At 36.1% G+C, this 25,138-nt stretch overlaps 1 protein-coding gene across 10 annotated transcripts in view; it reads right to left on the minus strand.

The window, feature by feature from the left end:
• The window catches only part of KDM6A (lysine demethylase 6A), a 148,872-nt gene that overhangs the window by 65,926 nt on the left and 57,808 nt on the right, over positions 1-25,138 (minus strand). For all 10 annotated transcript variants that reach the window (XM_048955736.1, XM_048955747.1, XM_048955699.1 and 7 more), the window contains exons 5-6: positions 15,344-15,402; positions 7,377-7,497 (exon numbers count right to left, since the gene is read on the minus strand). In XM_048955736.1, coding sequence (XP_048811693.1) covers positions 7,377-7,497; positions 15,344-15,402 — 180 coding nt within the window. The remainder of the gene's footprint in view (positions 1-7,376; positions 7,498-15,343; positions 15,403-25,138) is intronic.

Consider the following 25,138-nt stretch of genomic DNA (forward strand, 5'->3'; position numbering starts at 1 on the left):
AAATACGAAGGCTGTAAAACACCACTTGAAGTCTTTAAAACAAATTTCCAATTTTATAAATACTCTTTCATTTTTTATTGAGAAAAAGAGAGAACAATGTCTGTAACACTTAGATGTTTACATAAAATACCTCCAGTATCTAAAAAATAATTCATAAAGATATAAATATAGAGAAATAAAATCAATTGAGCAAGAGATGGCATATAGGTACAACTATAAATACGTACTTAGAGCTGTTCATTCGAATCAGTATTTTTTTTTTACTGTTTCATGCACATTTATGCATTCATGTATATTTTCTCAATAAATTCTATTTCTTTAGAAGCTTTTTCCTTACCCTAATGTAAGCAATGTCTTAACATTACTAATAAATGAGAATAATTAGGAAAATAATTTAAAAAACTAAAATTGTATTTCAATTGATGGTTTTTAGGCAAGATAAAAGAATCAGCCTGCAGCAAACTACTAAGATAGCTCCTTTATCTATAAATAGAGGTAAAATTTCTAAAGAGTGGTAAGACAGGATCAGTGTTTCTATTAAAAGGCAGATATTTGAGAACATGAAAAATTAATTTCTCATTACTCTAAGGGTTTTGTCACTGAGCACAGAATGTACCTGCAATACTTGAAAAGCAAGCAACGGTAATTCCCAAAACACAATACAGGTTCATTTGTCAAAATAGCCTGCTCGTGTTCAGAGTCCCTGCTGACCACCCATTACAAGACAACAACCCCAAAAAAACACATAAAAGCAAACAAAACAAGAAACCTCATAAAACCAAAACCACATAAGAACTCTCTCCCACTCATCACGTCCTTGATGCTATCATTCTAATACAAATGAAAAAGTAAGCTTTCATTTTCTCTGAAGTAGTATGTCAGCAAATGAAGTTAACTGAATTTTACATCCAAAAGGCTTTAAGGCTTGTCATCATCATCCCCCACCAAAAGCACACTATGACACTTCAACACAGCAGAACAGAATGAGCACCAGATGGAAGACTGGTTCCCCATAGCTGCAGTTTCCAATGTAACACAGCCATTATACTAAATAATATTAAAACTATATTTTTTCTTTTTTCCTCAGCTTCTCTTTCCTACCAGTCCCACACAACATACCTAGATCCACCTCTGTGCTTTACCAATCTCCAGGTTCATCTAGATAAGGGCCACCAGGTCTGCCAGAAGGCAAAGCATTTTATGGATGGGAAGGCTGTATTTTCTGCATCCCAACAGACTAGTCACATACCAGGTCATATGGTGTTCTGCACATACAGTGACCAGATCACATTGTGTATAGCTCAAACAAATGCTTCTGAGGCAACATGTTGCAGATGCATGTTCTAGAAACTTCTATGAAACTTCTTTCATTCAAGCATATTTGCTAGCAATTGGTTAAGATTCAAACGTACTTTTGAGAGGAACTGAGGCACATGCCTAAGACAGGATGAGTAAACACGTGAAAACAAAGGCTGAAACTGAAAGAATGCACAAATAAAGAGAAAAACTGGAATAAGCAGGTGATGTGCCATGGAGCATGTGGCTCAGAAACTTGCACATTTTTTCCAATTCACTAGACAAACTAATAAAAAGATATACTGCATTCTCAAAGGACTTGATTTATTTTTTTAGCTTATCACAGAACCACCACAGCTCACAAAATTGAAAACAGTGCTCTTGGTGTCATTCATTTCATGAGCAAATATGAAGGGGGCAGCTGGGACACACAGTGAAGTGTGAAAAGGTTAGGATTATGGTATAAACCTTAATATATGTTTCTGCTATAGCAATAATAAAATCCCTGCCCTCCTCCCTCCCCCAACATTAACAGCTGACTTTGGAATTAATTCTACTTTTCTGATGAATGACACAATACATACACATATCACTTCTGAAGATAACACTGTCCTAACTGTCAGGTTACACAATGACAACTTTCCTTTCAACCAGAAGGATCATGCTTTTCCTTCAATCCTGAAGACCTAGTAATTTTCAACATACACAATGCTCTTGTCAAAGTTTATAGTAACTGGGTAACAGAGCAGTCAAAGGTTTTTGGAGTAATCTGTAAGTGCTAACTGCAGTAATATTAAAAACATGCAAAAGCACTAATTGATTTTGAAAAAACACTGAGAGTTGATTTTATGCTTGTTAAACAGCACTCTAGTAATTATCTTGATCATCAACATCTTAAAGTAGTAGAAATTAATTTTGTGCTTAAATTGCTTACATAAAATATAGATGATTTATGTTAATGGTCTAAAATTGTGAAAAACATGGAATGTATGACCTTCAGATTCCCATCCTTCCTCCTTTGCCTGGAGACTCTTACTGGCAATGACTCATCTGTTGGCAGAGGTTTATTCTTAGCAATTACAGACTTAGCATGAATGTTTAAATACCATCAAAAATATTATGATATTTTAAAGTACATTAATGCAACGTTGGTACAATTTGTGAAATTCAGAACCATCAAAGAAGAGTATCAGATGAAAACTTAATCCTACTTTCTGCCTTAGTGTCATACAGGAAACTCATACTGGATTATGAATTATATTAGATAGAGGCTCAGGGAAATGGCCTCTGTTCATGGCCGGTCATTAGCTGCCTTGATCCTAAAACCCAATGCCACTCTTTAAAATCCTGAATCCTTTTGACAAGGTCCACAAAACAAAACAAAAAAGCACCATCACCACCTACAAAAAAAAACACAAACCAAAGCAAACCAAAACAACACAATCATCCTTTTTTTTTGAAAAGATGAGACGTTCAGTTTTGGAAGCAGACATTTTTCACAGAGTGAAAACATTTTTTTCACTTCTCTTTCTCATTTTATTATCCTTGTGCTTGTGCATAATCTCCACCATTTTGTTCTCTTCACTGAAGAATTATTTTCTGCCTTGTGTCCAGTTTGTGTCTAATATTCTTTTAATACAGAGAGTTCTGTCTTAAACCTCAACTTTGAGATCAATCTGATTGGCTTTTCAAGAAGCTACTGTCCTGCTCATTCCACTTACTCTACACCTCAATTTATATATTAACTTATATATTCTGATAGACACATTGATTTGTTTCAATGTAGAATAAAACAAATCAGTCTCAAGACTCTGTATTAAACCCGCAGCTGAACAAAAATGAAATCAACCCAAACTGTTCAAGACCAATTGGATTGCTCCACTGGGTCCATTTGGTCTTGCTCCTCACTGCTGGTTATTGATTCCCTGCTAAAGATAGCAACTTTCACAGTCAAAGGAGCAAAACAGAAACTAAACCTTAGGTGTTTCAGTTGAGTATTTCAGAGTACAGAGAGTTTCAAATGTCTGTGTATCAGAAGGGAACAACACAGCTCTTCCCTCTCCTTCCCATTTGCACACTCCTGCTTTCTATCATGCATCTATCATAGATCTGTGCAGTCACAAGCTGAGCTAGTTCAGACTTGCAGTCCACTTCACTCTGCAAATGGAAAGTCACTAGACTCACTGCAGCAATCAGGATGAGAAAGTGCAAAATGAGAATCCTTTTAGCAAAAGCCTGCAGTTATATTGATTAAAGGAAACTATCCTCAGTGCAAACCTACTCTCATGTTTATTTCATAATCCTTCTGAAGATCTTTGCTATGCTTCAGAGTAAGCTGTTTTTGTTGTTATTTGTTTTCATAAGTGCCTTAATCACACTGCACGTAAAAACAATGAAATCATGGTAATTTTGCATTTATAAAAGGTTAATTCCTTTTCCATTTTTAAAAAAGCTTTTTGCCACTTTTCTCACAGTCATTATCGGTGTACTGAAAACTAAAACTTTGCTACACGAAAAATCTCTAAGGATCTGCGTGACCTTTTTATTTTGCAAAGAGATAAAATGAAATCTAGTAAATGATATGGAATAAATTCTCAACATATCTATCTAAATACTTGATTCAGTGACAGAATTATATACTTTATAGCACAGCAGGAAGGAGTTATCTAATTCTTGACAATTTTCATATTTGAAAAATTATAGCTGCCAGGTGAAGCGCCTGGTGACTGGAAAAAGGGAAACATCACTCCCATTTACAAGAAAGGGAGAAAGGAAAACACAGCAACTACAGGCAGATCAGCCTCAAGTCAGTGCTTGGGAAGATCATGGAACAGATCCTCTTGGAAGACATGTTAATGCACATGAGGGATGAGCCAGCATGTCTTCACAAAGGGAAGGCCATGCCTGACCCATCCGGTGGCTTTCTATGATGGAGTGACAGCATCGGTGAACAAAGAGAAGGCAACTCAAATCATCTACCTGGACTTCAGCAAAGCCTTTGACATGGTCCCCCACCACACCCTTAACACTAAATTGAAGACATATGGATTTGAAGGGTGGGCTACTCAGTAGATAAGGAATTGGTTCAAAGGTCACAGCTGGAGTACTGTGGTCAAGGGCTCTACATCCAGGTAGAGGCTGGCATCCCTCAGGGGTCCATCTTGAGACTGGTACTCTTTAATAACTTTATCAGTGACATAGATGATGGGTTTGAATACATTCTCAGCAAGTTTGCTGATGACAGTAAGCTGAGTGATGTATTTGATGCAGCAGAAGGAAGGGATGCCATCTAGAGAGACCTTGGGAAACTTGAAATATGGTCTTTGTGAACCTAATGAGGTTCAACAAAGAAAATGTGAGGTTTTGCATTTGGGTTGAGGTAATTCCAGATATGTATACATACTAGAAGAGGAACTCCTTGTGAGCAGCCCTGCTGAGAAGGACTTGGAGGTCCTGGTTGATGAAAAAGTGCACGTGTCAACAGTGTGTGCTTGCAACCCAAACGGCCAATGGTATCCTGAGTTCCATTCTGATGGAATCAGAATGGTGGGGTAGCCAGCAGGGTGAGGGAGGTGATTGTCCTCCACTGTCCCTTGTGAGGACCCAGCTGGAATACTGAGTCCAAGTCTGGTGCCCCCCAACATGGGAAAGATTTGGAGCTTTTGAAGAGGGTTCAGAGGAGGGCCATGAAGATGATCCAAGGAATGAAGCAGCTCTCCCATGAAGACAGGCTGGAAGAACTGGGCTTGTTCAGCCTAGAAAGGAGAAGGCTGCACGGAGACCTCATTGCAGCCCTCCAATATTTAAAGGGAGTTTATAAACATGAGGGAAATCAACCTTTTATTCAGGTAGAAAGTAATAAGACAAAGGGGAATGGTTTTAAACTAAAGAAAGGGAGCTAGATAACATACAGGGGGAAGTATTTTACTGAGAGAGTGGTGAGGTGCTGGTACAGGTTGCCCAGAGAGGCTCTGGATGCCTCATCCCTGGAGGTGTTTAAGGCCACAGTGGATGGGGCCCTGGGCAATCTGATCTAGCGCCTGATCTAGCAGCTGGAGCCCTGCCCACAGCAGGGGGGTTGGAACTTGATGATCCTTGAAGTCCCTTCCAACCCAAGCCATTCCACGATTCTGCAATCCTATGATTCTTCTGCTAGAAATCAGAATGCAGACGTTCCTTTCACTACTTCATTAGAAGCTAACTACTAAGGGTTTACACTTCTATTTGTCCCTAAGATATCTATCAAAAACAAAAACTCACTTCTTTGGCACTCCTTTTTATTCCCTGCATATCATAACAGCCAATGCAAAATTCACCCAAGTAAGAAGAAACAGGACCACGCAAAATCATACATAGCCCCTCCTCAACACAATGATCTAATTCTACATACCCTTGCTCTTTTGTCACTTACTACACTGAATCTTTCATACTCCTATGCAACACTGCCCTCTCTAATTAAAATTCCCAGTTTCACCTGTCCCTATAGGTGAAAGCTTGGACTATAAATCAAAGAAGAAACACTGATGAGAAGCGCTTCCTGTTACTACAAAGAGTAAAAGGAAGAAACGGCGTAACACTCTACTCTTACAAATCTTTGATGACACGTTTCTGATAACCACACAAATACAAGTCGCAGGAAAACTATCTGGAAAAATCAGGAAAACAAAGGAAGTCATTCTGCAACACTTTTGGAAGCAAATAAGTTTTCAATAGTCCTTTAGTAGAGATTAATATGCAGAAATATATGTATAAATTACATTGAATTACAAATTACAGAATTTTCAACCACACAGCTGAACTTCCCAGCATATTATGAAACTCTCTAAAAGATGAAAGCTTCCTTTTTCAGAAATACAGATTCCTAAATTTAGATTCTGTGACAGAAAGAACATGGAGATAAAGAGTATTAAGTGGAAGGAAGGATAAAGGAGCAAAGATGTTGAATGGAAGGAGATAAAGCTACATATTACAGAAACTGAAAAAAGGCAAATAGTAAGTAATTTCAAGTAAAAGAGAAGAAACAAAGTTATATTGACACAATTTCTAAATGATTAGACAGAAATTGTTGTCTTTTAATCAGACTTTGAATTCATGAAATATAGGAATTAATTAATACATTTTTTGTATTATGATATATAAAAACATGCCTTTTTATGCACCTCATCATGTCTCACTGCCATGGGCACACACCAATTGCCCATATGGTAGAGCAGCCCCACCTTTGCAAACCTTTTCTCTCACCCACAGTCCCCGTTTGCCCTCTTCCCTTTACACTATTAGAAGATCAGAAACAAATAAAATATTTGAGAACATTATTTGTATAAAATGTAAAAGCTTTCTATTATTAATGATTTTTATGAACGTATAGTTTACAATACTTAAGCTAAAAAAAGCAGAGATGAATATCTAGAAATCAAGCTGCTAATTCCTCTCTTCTTTTTTCTCCTGCTTTCTGTACTACTTCAGCCTTTTCCCAAGACTTACTGTTCCAGTGTGAGCCCCACAGCAAATTTTTCATCCCACTGTACTTAAACTGCTAAAGAACCAGTGCTCATCTTTAATTTTTGGTTTGGGGTTTTTTTTTCTGAATATTTCTAGTAACACACCTCAAATCCTACCCTTACTCTATCTTTAGAGTAAGAAACTTCATACTTTGGCACTTTTATTTTGAAAGTAAATAGTATGCAACAGCCATACATTAAAATGTCGGGTTTCACTTAAACTTTGATTGTGTTTTTGCAAAGCAGAGAGGCTAGAAAGCAATACTCATTAACAAGCACCAGTATGACTGACTGCAGTTCATTTGCTATTCCACATTACAGTCTAGAGCAAAGATCTCCAGCTGTGGGATTGAACACATCCCTGGAGGTGTTCACCCCATCCTTTCAAGGGCAGGCTTGATGGGTTCCTGAGCAGTCTGACCTAGTGGCTGGTAGGGGGTGTTGGAACTAGATGATCTTTGAGGTCCCTCCCAACCCAAGCCATTCTGCAACTTTATGATTTATCCATTACTGCCAGTTTTAAGATGCAGCACTACTTATAATAAACGTTAAATTGAATCTGAAAGGACTTAAACTTACCTTTAAACTGGACTCATAGTCTGTGTTCACTTTGAACATAAGTCCAAGTCGCAAATGAATTTCCTTGGCTCGACAAAAGCTGGGATCAACATAAAGCGCCTCCTGAAATGCTTTAATTGCCCTGAAAGACAAACAGATAAAAATATTAATTATTTTTTACTGAAGTATGACTTTTATAGTAGCAAATCATTTGATGACTTAAAATTGAACCAGAAAGAATTGTTACTGAAAAACATATTGACGTAACAGTTTAAATGTTTTTGCTCCATTGCTTTTCATTCTTCAAGGGCTGGTTAATTTTGCACTCCAGACATCTTAATATATTTGAGAATCTAATCTTTTCATTTAATTAATGCCTGAAACACAGTAACATATCTGCTATTTCAGAAAGGATGATTCAGGAATAAATAACAAAACAAAGTATTGGACACAGTCATCATCCCTTTCAGAACTAAATCCTTGCCAGGTTGTTCCAATTGCAGATCACATGGATCCCTGAGAGCAGTAGCAGAATGTTAGGCCTGGAAGATCACACATATCTCCGCGCACTGCCCAAACCTGTTCCATTTTCAATGTTGTTACTCCTTTTCTTAGCACTGACACCAATGTAGAGACTCACCTAACACCTATTACTTCTTTACATTCCAGTCACTCAGCTTCCTCCAGGAAAACACAGACTGGACAGAATGCCACCTCCTGTCACCATAACTTGCTTTTCATATTCCCATGATAGCTGAAGATGGTTCTGATTTTTTAGCTTTAAATCCTCCTTATAGATGCTCCTGTCCATGCTGACACAGTGCCAGACAAAACAAAAGCACTATAGACCAGCTGTATGTCGGAGAAGAAGTACAACTCTAAACAAGATTAACACTGTGTGTTGCTTCTCAGGCCAATTGCATAAAATTAGGACAACTGAAATGAAGCTAAAAGGTAACAGATTTAAATTCAGAAGAATTCAGAAAGAAGCTAAGACTCATCATGTTAGCTCTCCTGAAATCAAGTGACTGGCTAAAAAGAAAAGATCCTGAAATACATCACAGCCCATACAATGGCAGAAATTAGAAACCTGTCATGCTTAGGGTAGGATTCAAGCATCTATGCCAAGGAGACTAAGTCTCATTCTGTATGCTCCAGGCAATCACACTGGCAAGGCTGGAGGGAGATCTATACCCTCTGTGGAGCAGCACATGGATGCTGGACAGAACATATACAGTGTCAGAAGTCACATTATGGTCGGGAAAATTGATTTAATTTCCAATCAAAGCATCCTGTTATTTCTAAGGACAAAAGTTGCAAGAAATATTTTTCACAGCCTTCATTAACAAAACACATAAGTTTGCTCTTGAATTCATCAGCAGAAACGCTCCTGGTTTAAATATCTTACAGGCACTTTTCTCATTCTTGATGTCAGAACACACTGACAGTGCAGAACTTCCTCTGGACAATACAACAGAAATGTATGTACATTGTAAAGCATTATCCTATTCACTAAAATACAGCTTAAGAACAGACCAATTTAAAAAAAAAACCTGTATTTTCACTGTGGAACAGAAGCGGTGTACAGTCAGAAAAGTTTACCTCGCCTTACATCCTACTTTTCTCTTTACACAAGGAAAAAGAGCAAGTAAAGCACAAAAGGGACAAAATTGACGTTAGCTAAGCTGTTTCTCACACCTTGTTTAAGCTTCATTTGAAATACTGTGAGTGGTGATGAATGACACACCTTAGTAACTATGCTGAAATCATAACTAACAGGAATCCACGTCTTATAACAGTATGCCAACCATTATCTAAATGAATACAATTCAAACTGGAAGGCCAATCACAGAAATGATCACTGGATTTTGGCTTAAAAATGCTTGTAGATTTTATTACCATTTTAAGCTATGTGTTTATTACACAGAGAAGTAGGTATTTATTATTGCACATCTACATTTCTTAACTTTAATATAGTATTCAGACTCTTAGCCACTGGTATTTAAAAATCCATTCAAACACAGAATGCCGAGGTAAGTGCAGTCCCTATCAAATACAGAATAAATCTCCAAAATTAAGATGTTGCTGGCTTATACATATGTGGAACTGTAACCCTGCTCACATACACTCTGTCCTCCTCCCAAGCCCACAATCAAAAAAGATGGGTCTGAAAGATCCAAGGCATACAAGTTGCAGACATGTTTTCCCTCAAAGCTCTTCACTGGTACCAAAACCAAACAGGTGATACAAGCCAACAGCCTGATGAGCTGTCACACATTGAACAGGACAAGGCTTAAGAGAAAACAACTTCCTTCAGAGATGGCAACAGAGCCATCTTCCAATAGGTTGTTAGACTCCACCTCTTACTAACTGGCCTTCATGCACAGACAGAGCTTCCTACTTTAACCCAAAGGCTGAATAAGAATTGAATTTGATTTATCCAAAGGCTAAATCAGAACTGAATGTCTGGGAGCTCTCAGGTTGCAGAAATAAACAACAGTGGTCTAAATTACCCCTAAATTACCTGAAAATACTTCAGGTTTGTTCTCTATAGACATAGGTCAACCAGTTGTTAAGAAACAACTTTGGTTAAATCTTCTGTAATTTATTTCAATTAAATTAAGAGTTTTCAACAAGAACAGAAGAGTTGCCATTAACGAGCAGGAAAGGTTAGCTCACGTTAGACAAAAGGAGAAAGCAGGACTGGAAAACAGACACTACGGAGCATTAAGTGCACCTCTGGGCTTACATTGTGTACAGCACTGCTACAGAAATTCAGGCAAAAAAAAAAATCTGACACAAATCTATCATCTCCAAATCAAGACTTCCAAAATCAATGCTGCAGCTATCTTCCCACCCACTCACCTATACAACAATGCCTCTCACTATGAAAGTGAAGAAAGTAGCTGAAGAATAATTAATAGAATATATTAAAGATTCAGTGAACTCTCATAAGACTTTCTGGAAAGTTTGACTTGCATTGATTGTGAATATAATCAGATCTGAACCAGGCAAAAGAATATTACAAAACAGCATCATTAACAGTTTCAAAGTTAACACGCGTACACTCCTAACAAAATACATTAAAAACAGAATAAACGTACAAAACGTAATATTCTACTTAATGAAGTTGGAGTGAACTTTTGTTCTCTTTCAGTGTTTTGATCACCTGTTCCAAGCGTAACTAATAACAATGTCATGACACATGGACAAATTTCTATTTGAAATTCACCAAAGCAATTTGAACATAAACAAAAGCTACAAATACAGAAGTAATCATCACTGCAATTTTACAGAATGCTTTAGCAGACCTCAGATATAATAATTCTCTGTTTATTATGCCCTACCAATTGAATGCCGAAACATTTTGAACAGCAGTCTCCAAAAATTTATATATAGCAGCAGCTAAGACTGCCTTCTTTTTCTGATATTAACAGATACTGTGCTTTTTCATACAATCACAGAAAGTGGAGAAACAAAAGAGAAAAGCAATTACTACTTTGTTAACGGTCTACATATATATTTTCATTTTACATATACGTAAAAGGGATAAGTAGACCTAGCCACCAGAAAACTATGCACTATTTTAACAGTTCAGTATCTACACAGAGCATGTTTAAACTCTACTCTCCTGATTAATGTAACTGCACACTGGAACAACCAGAACTGTGATAGAAGAACGAAGGAAACACAGATACAGATATGCACATTAAAGATAACAGGTTATTGGTGAAAAAACTTTGTTTTTTACTCTAAAATAACATCCCTCATGGACTTTCCTGAAGCAGGTGTTTTCAAAGCAGGAACTCCACAGTGGACTGCAAATTACCAGTGCAATGTTAATGTCAATTAGGCAAATCTCAGCATCTCCCATGCAAACTGCAGCCACTGGATGATTTCATCACACGCTGTGCCCTCCATAATGGTATAAAACTATTGATGTACCTGGAGGCATACAAATGCTGTATCTGATCAGGCAATCCAGTGGCTCCTGTTTGCACAAAAGAGTGGAGTGCTCCCATTAAAGTTAAGGAGGCCCCCAGAAGGGGGTTTGCATTCCTATGCACACCAGTCTGTGTGGAAGAGCCTAGTCCCCTGGATCTTCCCAGAGAAGTGGTGGAGTCACCATCCCTGGAGGAGCTCAAGAAACATTCAGATGTTCTACTAAGGGACTTGGTTTAGTGGGAAATATTGGTGATAGGTGGATGGTTGGATTGGATGATCTTGAAGGTCTTTCTCAACCTTGGTGATGCCATGATTCTATTATCTGCCAACCTCTGACACAGACAGCTTGAGAAGCATCCGAAGGATCTGGTCCTGCTGAAAAAACATTAGCAATCCCTCTCAAGCATAAATCCTCCTATGTTAATAACAGCTTATCACTGAAAATGAAAAACGTTTTGAGAGATGAAGCAGAAGCACAAAGAATGGACCTTATCAGCACAAGCCTCTCACTGTCACAGGCAAACAGTGACTGTCATGAAATAACAGTTTCTTGCACAGATGAACTTGGAATACAACAGCGAAGGTTGGACTAACGAGACTAATGAAAAAATTTACATTCCCCTGCAGACTTGAGTACTTTAAAAATACTCTAATAGGCTGTTTTACTTTTTCAAATGACTGTCAGAACAGAAAAACTCCACTTTCTTTAAAAATAAAATTAAAAAAAAAAAAAAATAAGATGAAACAATGACAATCTCTCTCACATACATTATCCAGCAATTTGCAGGGTAATAGTCACTGAAAACACTGCAGACTGGCCTCAGAGAACCTCAGTTTGTGTTCTGGAATCCAAAGAGCATGCTAGAACCAATTCCAGGACAGAGTTTCATTTTTTTCTGTTGGTAGGTTCAACATAAATAAGCAAATGATAAACCAGTCAGGTTCAAAATCCTTACTGAAATAAAAGAGCCAATCTGGCATCCAAGCCACTACATAGACTGTAGCTACTGTGCAAAACTGAAGGTAACCTTTGGTGAGCTACCAAAACTTTCAATTTTCAGTCAAGAAGAAAACTAATGAGAACATCAAATTATTCAAGTTATAACAATATCTCAGCTATCTCCTGGTATTTTGCTCTACTGGGGAAACACAGAAACAACAGGGAAAATCAGTCATCCACTTTTCTCACTGCTTGATGATAAACGGTGTAAAACAACAGACATTAAAATTTAAGATCTATATGACATTTTTTTAATATGTTTGATACAGTTTTTTGAGGTAAATCCTTCTGTCATATTTTCCAATAACAATTGCATAAAATGTTTTTGATCTGATTACACTATCACAATTTTTGTATATGCTTTTCAGTCTTATATATATATATATATGTATATGCTTTCAGTCCTTAAATGAATTGTTAAACAAAACAACCAATATAAAATGATGTGTCAGCTAAGATTTAGTACTTAACACCGTAGTGCTTCTTTACTATGTAGAGAAGTGTGTAATACTGAACACAGTGAACTTCATATGTGTCTTGGAGTCAGCCCAACACTTCTTTTTATGAATACTAGAAAATTCAAAAATAAAATAATAAAGAAGAAGCATTCTAAAACTGACCTTATTCCTACTCACTTTTACATCATCCCTATTTACGTGACAGATGGAAAATCATCAAACACTTCATTAACCCTGCCTTTCGGGAGGAATATGTACATGACTCTCATTAAAGCCTATGAATATCTAAGATTGTGTGGATAATATAAAATATTCATGAATTAAGCACAATAGGCTAAAGAACGTTAAACAGTGCTGAGGTCTCTTCTACCTTTGTGAAATACACATATTTGTGTACTTTTTAACATAAATAAATGGAATAGCTGCAGCAAGAAACAAGGCCCTGCATGTGGCAGGGGGGTTGGAGATTCATGATCCTTGAGGTCCCTTCCAACCCTGGCCATTCTGTGATTCTGTGATTCTGTGACTAGCACTCTGCCATGAAAGGAGCGGGATTCTCCTTGCAATCTGCAGTGGAGAAAAGAAAGATCTACACAGAACATACCTACAGTAAGCAACCTGCTATCAGCTCCAGCAGATATGTCATAGCTGAATACTCACAACCACACATCCCACTCCTGTCCCCAACTAAAGGAAAAATCACTCAAAGCAATTTAAGAAAGAATCGCATAGAGAAGCATGAGATTTTATCTGTATTAGATTTTCTTCCTCTAGCAATTCTACCCAACGCACTCCTAAAACTCAAATTCCTTAGTACTACACCACACATAATTTTCTTGCATGAATGAAGTAAAAAATTTGATTATTTTAAATGATGTTAACATACAGCTCTATGTGCAGTTAAGACATTATAAATTAAGTCTATCAATTTACACTCATTTATTCTCAACAAGCTTTTTGAAAAGCACGTAAGAAAAATCTTTATTAGTTCCCAGCCCTGATTTACCAGTACTTAAGCTTCACAACCAACTGACGTTGTTGCTGCATCCACAGGAGCGAGCTAAAAAGCCTCATCTACTAATGGTAACAATCTACGTCGAACAGGTGGTCTTTCAAAAATTAACTACTCTAAATTTAACTTCTTTGACTCACGTAATTTCACCTCAGTTTGCTACCATTTTCACAGTGCAAAATGTATCGTGTCAAAAGATGAAGTGCAGCCTATATTGGAACAAGAACATTCTGTAAACCAGCAAAATTAAAGATCAGTCACAACCTCAAAATAAAAGATTCTCAATTTTCCTGAAAACTTTTCTGTTCTTTCCACGTTAATTAGGATGCAATAGAATCGCATGCCACGTACAATACACACATTTCACCACTATTAATAAAGAAAACATTTGAGCCGTAAGAGGAAAACAAACAAACAAACAAAAAACCCTCAAGGTTCTGAGCTCACGATTTAACCAAATTACATTAACTTGAAGAATAAAACCTTATTTCCTGGCTGAGGAAAGCATGAATCTTTTGTCTTACAGATACATAGAAGCTTTTGATGAACCAACAGTTTACTGAAGAGGGGGAAAAGATGTCATTTTGTCATCTGAAGCTGTCACCCAGTAGCCACTTTACTCTTCTAGCTTCAGGCCAAGCCCAATATGATCATGAACTTTTTACCGATCTATTAATGAAATTACTTCTATTTTATTAGCAGCTTCTATATGAAGTGTTACTAGAGAAATAAACACTACAAGGAAATCACCAGAAATGACTGCTAAAAAGGAAGGATAAAACTAATCAATTTTATGAAGAAAACTATGACCTAAACATTGCACCTTTTTTACTTTTTCTTTTTTTCCCAATGGTATCTAAATAAATTGCAACTTTCTTACTATTGACCAGGACAGCCTGAGAATCTCAACAGAACCCCAGTGATCAAGTCTATTCTGTTCATCACTCTTCGCTCAATTCCAGTGCAGCAAAAGAAAAACAAAACTTCCCACAAAATTAAAACACCAAAACCAGCCCTTCTTCTATCCCCAACAGAACAGCAGCCCCTGCCCACTCACAAAAATCCAGCCAGAATTTACAGCTCTTTATAGCTCTGGGATTTTATGTCAGTTTTAAACATTCATGGCAAAGCACTTGTCTGTTCATGTACTGCTGCTCATGTTTAAAGTTTTCACCATACACAGTTATGGAAAAATTACTGAACAGCAGCTAAACAGAAACTTCTTATGTCAACACTTCCCAGAGAAATGTAAAATTTGTTCACAACACAGGCTACTGACCATACATATGAAGAATTCATAGAAACCTGTCAAATCATACCATTTCATTCCCCCTGCTGAATTGTGTGACAGGAAGCTAAACCACTTTTTTCTGTAATTGCTCTCCTATTCAAGCAACTGCTGTGTTTGCAATGAGCACGTTACAGTCAAATAAATATGAGATCCAGGACAACGTACCTTCTATCATCATATTTACACTATAACAATTAAACTATCGTACACTAAAGTTGAAATATTCATTTATCAATAAAACACCATAACATACACTACTACTGTTAGTTTATTCCAACTTACCATTGAAAGGCATTGTAATGGAAGTAGACCAAACCAAGGCCATATAAAAAGGCAGCATTCTGTAAAGAAAGGAAACAGTGTTAGAACCCAGATAAACCAATGTGACTGAACTGCAAGTATTTGCTCACTGTTCAACGTTCAATTTCCACTGTAAGATATGCATATTTTAATTTCATTGAGAAGGATGAACAAAAAAAAAAAAAAAAAAAAAAAAGGAATGAGATTTTAGAGATTTAAAAAATAGATTAAAATTCTCTGAAAAAATTTGAAATTAAATTCTGAATTTAAATGCAGAAATTTATCTCTGGAGGAACAGTAATAATAATATGCAAGTACTTTTACATCAAGAGAAACTAATGTGCTTTGTTCTATTTGCAGAACAGCAGGGAAGCAAATGATGGTCTGCCAATTTAATACAACAAAAATGTTTTATAACCTAAGAGCATGCCACAGTTACAGTAATTTACATTCATGTAAAACAAAGATGCACACTTTAATTTCATTGCCTAGAATAGAAGCTGAGTTAAAAGAATCTGAAAACATGCTCAAGGAATTTCTACTTTTTATCAATATTAAAAACTCAGACCATCAGCTTCAAATTGAGAGCATTAATGATGTTTCTTCATCATTAATCAAATTTCTATCTTTGATTTTCTTATTTTGTAGTAAAAAGAAAAAAAAAAGGACCACTGTTGTACTAAAAACTCATTTTCCACTTTTTTTTCCAAAGTGACATTACTAAGGAGTTCAATGAATGTTTACAAATAATTATTACATATTTCTTAAAATATGGAAAAATAAACAAATTGCTTTTTCTTTTGATAAAATGTTATGCCACAGTAAAATTATTTAGCAGCTATTCTATTATTTATAGAAGAAAACATATATGCTGCCTACGTCACAATTTTAGTTTTTTCTTCTGTATGTTGCCATTTTTGAGACCATGAATACATCTAGAATGAAAGGGCTCTGACACATGAACACAGATGAAATTTCTACTGTTGAAGATTCTCCTTCAAGATAATCCCTATTCCACTCCTATTCATTTCTTCAACAATTTTATTTTTATGGAATGTCAGAAAAAGAATCTGAACAATGCGTTAGACCAAACTCAGATACATAAGACAACTAATTTTCTCCTAGAAAATAAGTGGTAACCAAAACCTAATTTGAAGAGCAACCATTCATCAGAAACAGAACCTAGTATTATGATTTCAATATATCTCGTTTGTATTTTCTAAATGCAAATTATAAACAGGGGAATCGCCAAAGATGCATTCATGAATACAGTTGGAACACAGCTTCAGAAATGGATAGATGCCAAGAAAATGTTTTGGAATGACCAGATACTATGACTATCAGGGCACTGTAGAAAGGGGGTGGAAAGGGAAGCACATAAACAATAAAAGATGATACACTAACGTTAGCATAAAATTACATTCCAGTTCCAGTGCCCAAAAGCACAACACGGACATTATAAACACACAGATCTTAAATTCCACACCCCATGTATTTCCAGTTATCCAAATGTGTTCTGGCAACAACAGGCTAGGAATAATGAAAAGCTCAAAAATGGAACATACATAACGTCTTGGTCTAGAAGTCTTTTTAAACAAAGTAAGACAATAAGAGATATTTTCACATGTGCAACTTGGAAACCTGCAAAATAGATTACACGCATAGCAACCTCTACTCTGTTCAGTTCAGGCTTCTTTGCAGAAGAGAAGATAACAAAATTGTGCAATGTTATTTGGAGATTCAATAACTGTGATTCAAGTCCAGATCACCATACCAGTTGAGAAGAATAATCGAAAAATCCTTAATCACTACTGCATCACAACTGCAAAATTCATCACAACCACAAAAAAATATGCCAGATAACTAAAACTTCTTCAGTCTTCGAAGAATTTAATTTCCTCTTCTGACATCTACTAAAGTTCACAATACAGGTGAGTTATACACTCAGAATATTGATGTATCTGTTATTTTGATTCAAAGTGCTAACAATACTCAACATTGAAAGCATATGACAAGACCAAAATACAAGTGATTTGTCCAAATGCACTAATATATCAAATTTACGTAAAGCTTTCAAGTTGTTCCTGCCCCAGTAAAATAAAAATCCACTATTACTGTTCTTCCCTGGTTCTGTGGCTGGTTTTCTAATTTTTCTCATTCTTATTTTCGTTTGGCCTTACAAAGCATTTGAAACTGACCTTATAAACATGCTAAGATACCACTGTTCACTTCTCAATATGAATCAGGGTAAGATTTAAGATTTCATAATAATTTACTGTCAACATAAAGATGCAAACTCCAAAAATTTCAGAATGAAAATTCTGAAAAGTCAGCATGAAGCACATTCATCTGTTCTGAAATACTATAGCTCTAATTTAATGTAACACCATAAGCACTGCTTGTTCATTATTTATTATGTTTGCCCTAATAATTAAAAATACTCTTTAATCTGGTCTTGAAGCTGGATGTGACTTTCACAAGGACTAGAAGATAATACAGTGGCTCATGTAAGCAGTAGTTTCCCGCCACTCATTCAAGGTGAGTTACACATGAAGTTCATTACTTCAGTAACTGACTTTTCTGCCTCTATTACAGAATACCTTCATGCTCAACATGCAGCCAAGTCTAATTGGCAACAGTCAATATCAAAGGCTACAACAGTTTACTGCTTATAAGGACCAAGAAAGATCACTAGGGTTGCATTGCAACACGAAATTTCCATCAAAAAATGTGCTTTTCCTTGACATTGTAAGATTCTGTGACTCTGCATACTCTGACTTAAGAAATCTGTTTTCATTTGACTCTGTTACTTGCTTTTGAATAGAAGTATAATCACAAAAAGTATATGTCCTGGTTTTTTCTGTAAACTTTTTTTGTTTAATTTAATGCTTGCTATTCAAGACCTTGCCATAAATAGCTGCTGATGGGAAATAAAAACCAACACTTTTTTTCCTCCAAACATTTTTCCATAAAGAACAGAAACCTATGGAAAAGACTGTAAGAAGATAATTTTCAAGTTCCTCAGAATCTTCACAATTCCTCAGAACTCATTCTAAAATTCATTCTTCAGCTTTGAATATCTAAACGTAATTTTTATGTTATCAGATCCCTGTCTTCGCAGAAATCTACAAGAAAGTTGCAAGCTGAGACACACTGTACCTCAAAATTGAATCTGAACGTCAGTCTCTTTCGTTCTACAGCAATGCCGCTAAAAATCATACAAATTGGAAATGCAGTTTCCAAGTTGGTGTCATTTGCATTTTCTACAACCCATTCAGAATGTTAAAATGTTTCATACCAACCACTAGATGGCTCAAATATCTCTTTCCATTTTTATAAGCTTATGTAGTTAAAAAAGACTGTAGGGCTTATATTGTGGATTTTGCTACTCACAAGTACTCCTTTAAACTGAGCAAAATTTCAGTTACGTTTAACAACATACATTTTACTGACAGGTAACTCAGGAGACAAAAAGTTATCTTCTGTACCATTCTATGTAACTGAATTTCTGACATGAAAAACCTATTTATTGGAGACCAATGTCAACTGAAGGCACTGAACGGGTTTTAAAACGACTGCACAGCATAACTATCATTCTGTGAAATCATAAGAGAATTTGAGAAGAAGAATATATCTACCAGCTGATACCAAATCAGTTATTTAATTACCAGATTAAACAATGAAATACAGCATGGACTTCCTAAAGCAGAATTTCTGTGGATATTTTTGTTGAGGAAAATGATCAAATCTAATGCCAAGAGGCATGTTAAAAAGAGGATGCTTTCCACAAAACTTCTTAATCTTAACAGCGTCATTCCAGTGTGACATTCCAGAGAACGAGCTCTCATTCTCTCCAACATGGCATAAATTACTCTGGAAGAGGCCTGGCTGTGATATTCCCTGCCTGTAAGAGCAGGCTTTCCAGTGTCAGTTGTCTTCTCTGAGGAGTTAATTTTATTTTACAGAAGAGTTCAGCTGGAAGAGACTATCAAAGATCACTGAGTTCAGCAGCCCGACCACTTCAGCGCTAACCAGAAGTTGAAGCATATTACTGGGGGCACTGTACAAATGCCTTCTGAGCAATGACAAGAATGGAACATCAACCACCCCTCTAGGAAGACATTCCAATCTTTGACCACCCACACAGCAAAGAAAATTTACTTCATTTTTTTAATATCTGCAATTAAATAATAAATTTTATGAAAATTCTATTGTAGATAATTTCATCTTCAGACTGCGTTTAAAAAAATCAGCCTTTCTTGAAAATCTTACTTTAAATAAGAGGGCATCAGATACAAGTTATGTTAGAGAGGAATTTCTTCAAGAAAAATGAAAAACGACATACAAAATATAAGTTTAAGTAGTTCTCTAAAGTAATGGAAAACTGTTGTTTATTAAGTTGTTAGGGGAAGAACTACACTTAGATCTAGAAAATTAAATCTAATTGACTTACATTAGTGTCTTATGGAAAAAATGTAAATGTGGGGCTGGTATTAAATTTTCATTCATTTTTAATGAATTTGAAGTGAAAGCGAATAGATGTATTCCCAAACAGAAAACAAACTGAAAAACCATCTTGATTACAGAGCTATGATAGCAGGTAGAATTTCATGTGGTACTTTGTGCTTTTTAAACTGAAGCATTATTTAAAATTATTTGTCTACAGCACCTCATGTATACATAGTTGATGTCCGAGAAGTTAATCTGAGTATCAAAAGAAGAAAACAGTACAGAAAGTTTAGACACCAAAAAAACCCTACAGCAATTTAATAAAGATACAGAAGACTATACTGAGAAATATGTTATTGTATGAAAGGTAAGCATAGTTCAACTTGACATTTTGCTAGAATCTAATCATCCTCTTCTTAAACACAGAACAGCAGAATGAAATTCCAGATAAATGATAGAAGCGTATATGAGAATTGCTTCCAGAGGAGACAGGAAGGAGGATGAATCAACATATATGATGTAAAAAGAAATTCTGCAAACTTTTAGTACAAGAATAAGAGGGTATCCACTCACACCAAGGCGAAGCTGTTGTAGTTTAAAATTAATCTGCGGAACTTAACTTTGCAAGGTATCTTTAAATAAGTGCTCCCTAGAGTCATATAAAAGGATGTCGTATTAACACAGAGGAGAAAATCTCTGTAACATAAAATTGGTGAACTGGCTGTCTTCTTTTTTCCTCTCTTCCTTCTCCTTCAGGCTATTGGCTAGCTGTGTAAGTAATCAAGTTTAGCAATAAAGTGCCCCAGAGGAAAAGATTTTAAAGATAACAACATTGAGAGGTTTCTTATAACTTTCCCTTTTAAGATACGTTAATAGCCAGAATTAAGGAGACTTACAAATTTAAAAACATTCAGGTTCTTGCTTTAGCACAGCTGTGATGTTTCTGGAAGCAGTTCAGAGTTGATTTTCCAGAAGTTAAACGACTGACAGAAATAATAAGCAATATCAGGCACAGCAACACTGATGTAATAGTAAGAAGAAGAGGAATTAGTGAGAGGAAGAAGACTGAGTTGTAGCACAAATGAAGAAAGAGCTAAGTAGTGCACCAAGGAACAGCAAAGAGAGACAAGAGAGAGTGAAAGAGGTGTCCTACCATTTGCCTTGCCCATATTTTTTTGTTTTGTCTTTAAAAATTGAAGGCTCTTAAACTCACTACTATATATATATTCACTGAGTGGGCTGAAAATTTACTGAGGTATGGTCTTCTGTTAAAAAATGATGATTTGATGGAAATGAAGTATTCTGTGGGAATGGTTGGTGGGCTGCCCAGCTGCTTTGCTTTGCTCTTGGCTGCTGGCCATCTTGTCTGCTCCCCCAGCTGCCTGTCATGTGGGCCTGCTGGCTCGTCTGTTGTATCCTATTTTAAGTATTTGTACATTCTAACAAATAAAACACCAAATCACCAATTAGAATTCCAATTAGCGATTACTACTAAACCAACTACTGTCTTAATTAGAAAATCATTTTCAGTAATAATTGATATCTAACTAGCAACCATTTATCAACGATCTGGTATTTCTCTGCTTTAAATAATGACCTTAAAAATTACATTTTAATATTTCATATATTTATAATAAAAACAAATATTAAATATATACACATATATCCAAACTATGCTATCCAGTTAAACTGTATTTTATAATGTTAGTGACTCATATTAAAAAAAACAACTCAAAGTTGAAGCAATAGTAAGATTATTCTTTTTTTTTTTTCTTAAGGCTGATATTCAGCATTTTGTTCCAAATGTGGGATTTTGTTCAGTTTGCAGTTTACAGAACAAACTGTTTTCAACTAGCACTAATGAAGCCTGCGGAAATGAAAAGCTTCTGCCTGTTGTCCTTCAGCTCCTCCTGTCCTTCTTTTTCCCACTTGTCTTTGTGTGCTTACACACCAACTGGAATTCCTCTGGTTTTCCTGGAGGAGCACCCTGAACGACGTCTTGTCCCCTGTGGCATCTTTTTCAGGCAAGATGAGCAAATGCTTGCTTTATATTTGCACTGATGGGTTAAATCTCTCTTCCCAACGAAGAGAAGCTGATTTACTTCTGTATACTTGGTCTAGAAACTCTTCTCCAGTAAATATTCTCTGTGATATTCCTTGAGGTTTTAAGCTTTGAGAAGTATCACTTTCTATGAAATTGATTCAACGGTGGCTAACAGCCGGGGGAAAAAAAAAGAAAAAAAAAAAAAGGAATATACAGGTAAAAACTGAATCTGTAGGGAATTTGGTTAAAAATTCAATGTTAAACGTTCCAATTAAACAGAATTCTCTATTCAACTCTGTTGCAGTTACTGCCCAGCACAGCATGAAGTAAGATTCATGACAACAGTAGATGCTACAGTCACCCTGCATCTTAGTTTTTGTGGCTGTTTTCTTCCATTGTTTTTTTCAGCTGTCTCCTTGTATGTATTTGTATCACTTTGCAGTCACTCCTGCCTCGTTAAATTCAGCTTGTCCACTCCCAATTTATGTGGAGTGTCTCAGGTAGAGCTGTATAATTAATGATTTTAAGGCTTTTTTCCTTGTGATTCATGATAATGATTCTCCAGTAGTAAGAAAGTGACAGAGGAATAATGGTGTATCTTGTAAACTCAGGGGGACTCCTACCTTTGCTGGAAAAGGATGGAAAAAATGGCAAATGAAGAACACAGCATTCCATGCTCACTGTTCTATTTCATAAAATATTTTGAAGATGATGGGTATAAATAATGATGACCTGTATTCCATATAAAAGCGAATAAAACATTTTAAGAAAACTATCCAAATGTCATCTTCCAAAAAAAAAAAAAAACAAAACAAATAGTTGCAATAATGCATGCAAAAGGAAGATTGACTGGCAGCTAAACTTACTGATTCGTGAAACTGTGGTTTCATTATTCGTGAGTGAAGTGTTTAATCTGTCATACTTCTTATGTATCGAGTATATATGGAGCAGTTTTCTAAATGATGAAGGACGCAGCTAGAGAGATGCTAAAGAATGGCCAAATAAGACAGAAACCTTTAAACTGCAATGAGTTCACTTAAAAGACTGCTTTTACAGTACTGCTATAACTAATATATTATAGATAACATATATATAAAGTACTACTATAACTTTGCAATTGAGTTTACTATATTATGAGCAACTTCTGATGATTTAAAATTAGTTTAAAGCTCATTTTAATGCAAAACAATGGTAACTTCTTGAATTTTTTAAAACCCTCTGTGGTTTCCCTGCCTGTGATGTTGATAAATGTATACGTGAATTAAGGAAAATGCATTTGCCAGTTTTCCTCCACAGGTACTGTTGTTTTTTTGACAATACTTATTCTGAAAAGATAAAAAATCTGACAGTCAAGACTGTAGTTATTTGCTAAGGTATTAAACTAATGAATTTTGTTACAAATGCCGGACTATGTCACAGGAATAATAACTTTTATATATTAATTATATATTATATTTTATATATTGTTTTCACACTGCTGAGTTGCAGGCACATGATCTTTTAACAGTTTTAAACTGTTGTGATTATTGCTCAAGAAACAGAGTTTTAGCAAGTATGATTTTTCCAGCTTTATTTTAGAAATCTTTTATAAATCTAATCATTTTCAAGGTACTAGAAAATTTATTGAAGACTCTGAATAAACCGCAGTTAATACCACACATTTGTAATATACCACTTGCAGGGATTTTCGTCTTTTTGCAGATGCACAGAATTGGAGAACATGTTGATACATAGTTAAACCATGAAAATTAACTTTATTTTCAGGGTAACAGAGCACTGGAACAGGCTGCCCAGAGAGGCTGTGGAGCGTCCTTCTCTGACGATACTCAAAACCTGTCTGGACACTTTCCTGTGTAACCTACTGTAGGGAACCTGCCTTAGCAAGGGGCATAGAGTAGATGATCTCTAGAGGTGCTTTTCAACTCCTACAACAACTCCAAATTCAGTGAGCCTGTCAGCTCCCAAAAGCCTATAGTTATTTATGCATAAGAGCCTGAGTGGCATATTTTGTGGCATATATTTGGAGAATGGTATGTGGTCTCCAGGGAATTGTTGCTATATACTGAGTAGCGTCAGGATCAACTATTAGGGACAATAGTGTGAAAGCTTCAGCTTTTTTTTCAGTATAGAAACAAACAAATTCACATACTTGTATCATAAAAGAATGGCTCTTTTGCATTTGAGCAGGTGGCTGACAGACCCTGTGATTACAGAACGTAACCTAAGCTGCAAAATCTTGCATTCCTGTTAAGGTTTTCTAAAAAGCAGTGGCCCCCATGCCCACACATCTTTTCTGTATAGCCATGTGATCTATGCGGCCCAGACTGCAAGTTCCACGAGGACTTGAGCAGCAGGGGAAGTGGCCCTTGGAGTCCTGCTGGAAGCAACTTTAATATGCCAAAGACTTGGATTCCTGGTGGTAGCATGCAAATGGAAAGTAAAGAGTAGTCTTATACATGCGCTCATCTTAACCTTTTTCCATATTCTTCCTTCAGACTTCTGCTAACCAACTGCATGGGGACACTGTTGCTCCTGTTATGCTTTTTATTTATAGATTTATTTCAGAGTATGGTAGGATATACTCCTAAGTTCTGTTCAAATACTGCTGAGCTTTTAATAAACATCACAATACTACTTCAAGAACATTTGGCCCTGCCAGTTACAGTCATGAAGAAACTACATATTTGCCTACATATATCAAAGGTTACAGACCTGCATGGGAAAGGCTGACAGGCCACCTTCAATTTCTTGTTTTTCATTCATCTTGTACTGATCAACAGAATTTGATTTCTCTGACATTTCACTTCTCTGTGACTGTGTAGGTAAGATTTCACTCTCTTTTTCCAAAAATTCAATGTAAGTTTGATAGACATTTTCGTTGTACTAGTATAGGCTGAAAGAGCTACATGCTTCAGTTGCATTTCATTTTTCTCCTTGCACATTTGCAGTTGTTCAGACAGAGCTACACACTGAACTTGACAGGGAAACAGATCCAGTTAAAAATAATTATCTGGATATTAATAACTCGGATCAATTCTGGCAGCCACTGACTATAGCACTCTAGAAATGGTAGCACTGGCAAAGATGTGAGAAGCAGTGCTACACAGGGACTGTTTATAAATCAGCAACAGTACAAAACTATGACAAAACTATTCCTTTACATTTTCAAGCTGCAAGGTCTCAACATTGATCACAGGCTGCTCTGACTCTTTAGTTTCTTCTTCTATGTGTCAGTGCAGATGAACACATGTAAGCACAACTTCTTTGTCTATTTTTGTATTTAT

The sequence above is a fragment of the Lagopus muta genome, chromosome 1, assembly GCF_023343835.1.
Source record: "Lagopus muta isolate bLagMut1 chromosome 1, bLagMut1 primary, whole genome shotgun sequence".
NCBI lineage: Eukaryota > Metazoa > Chordata > Aves > Galliformes > Phasianidae > Lagopus > Lagopus muta.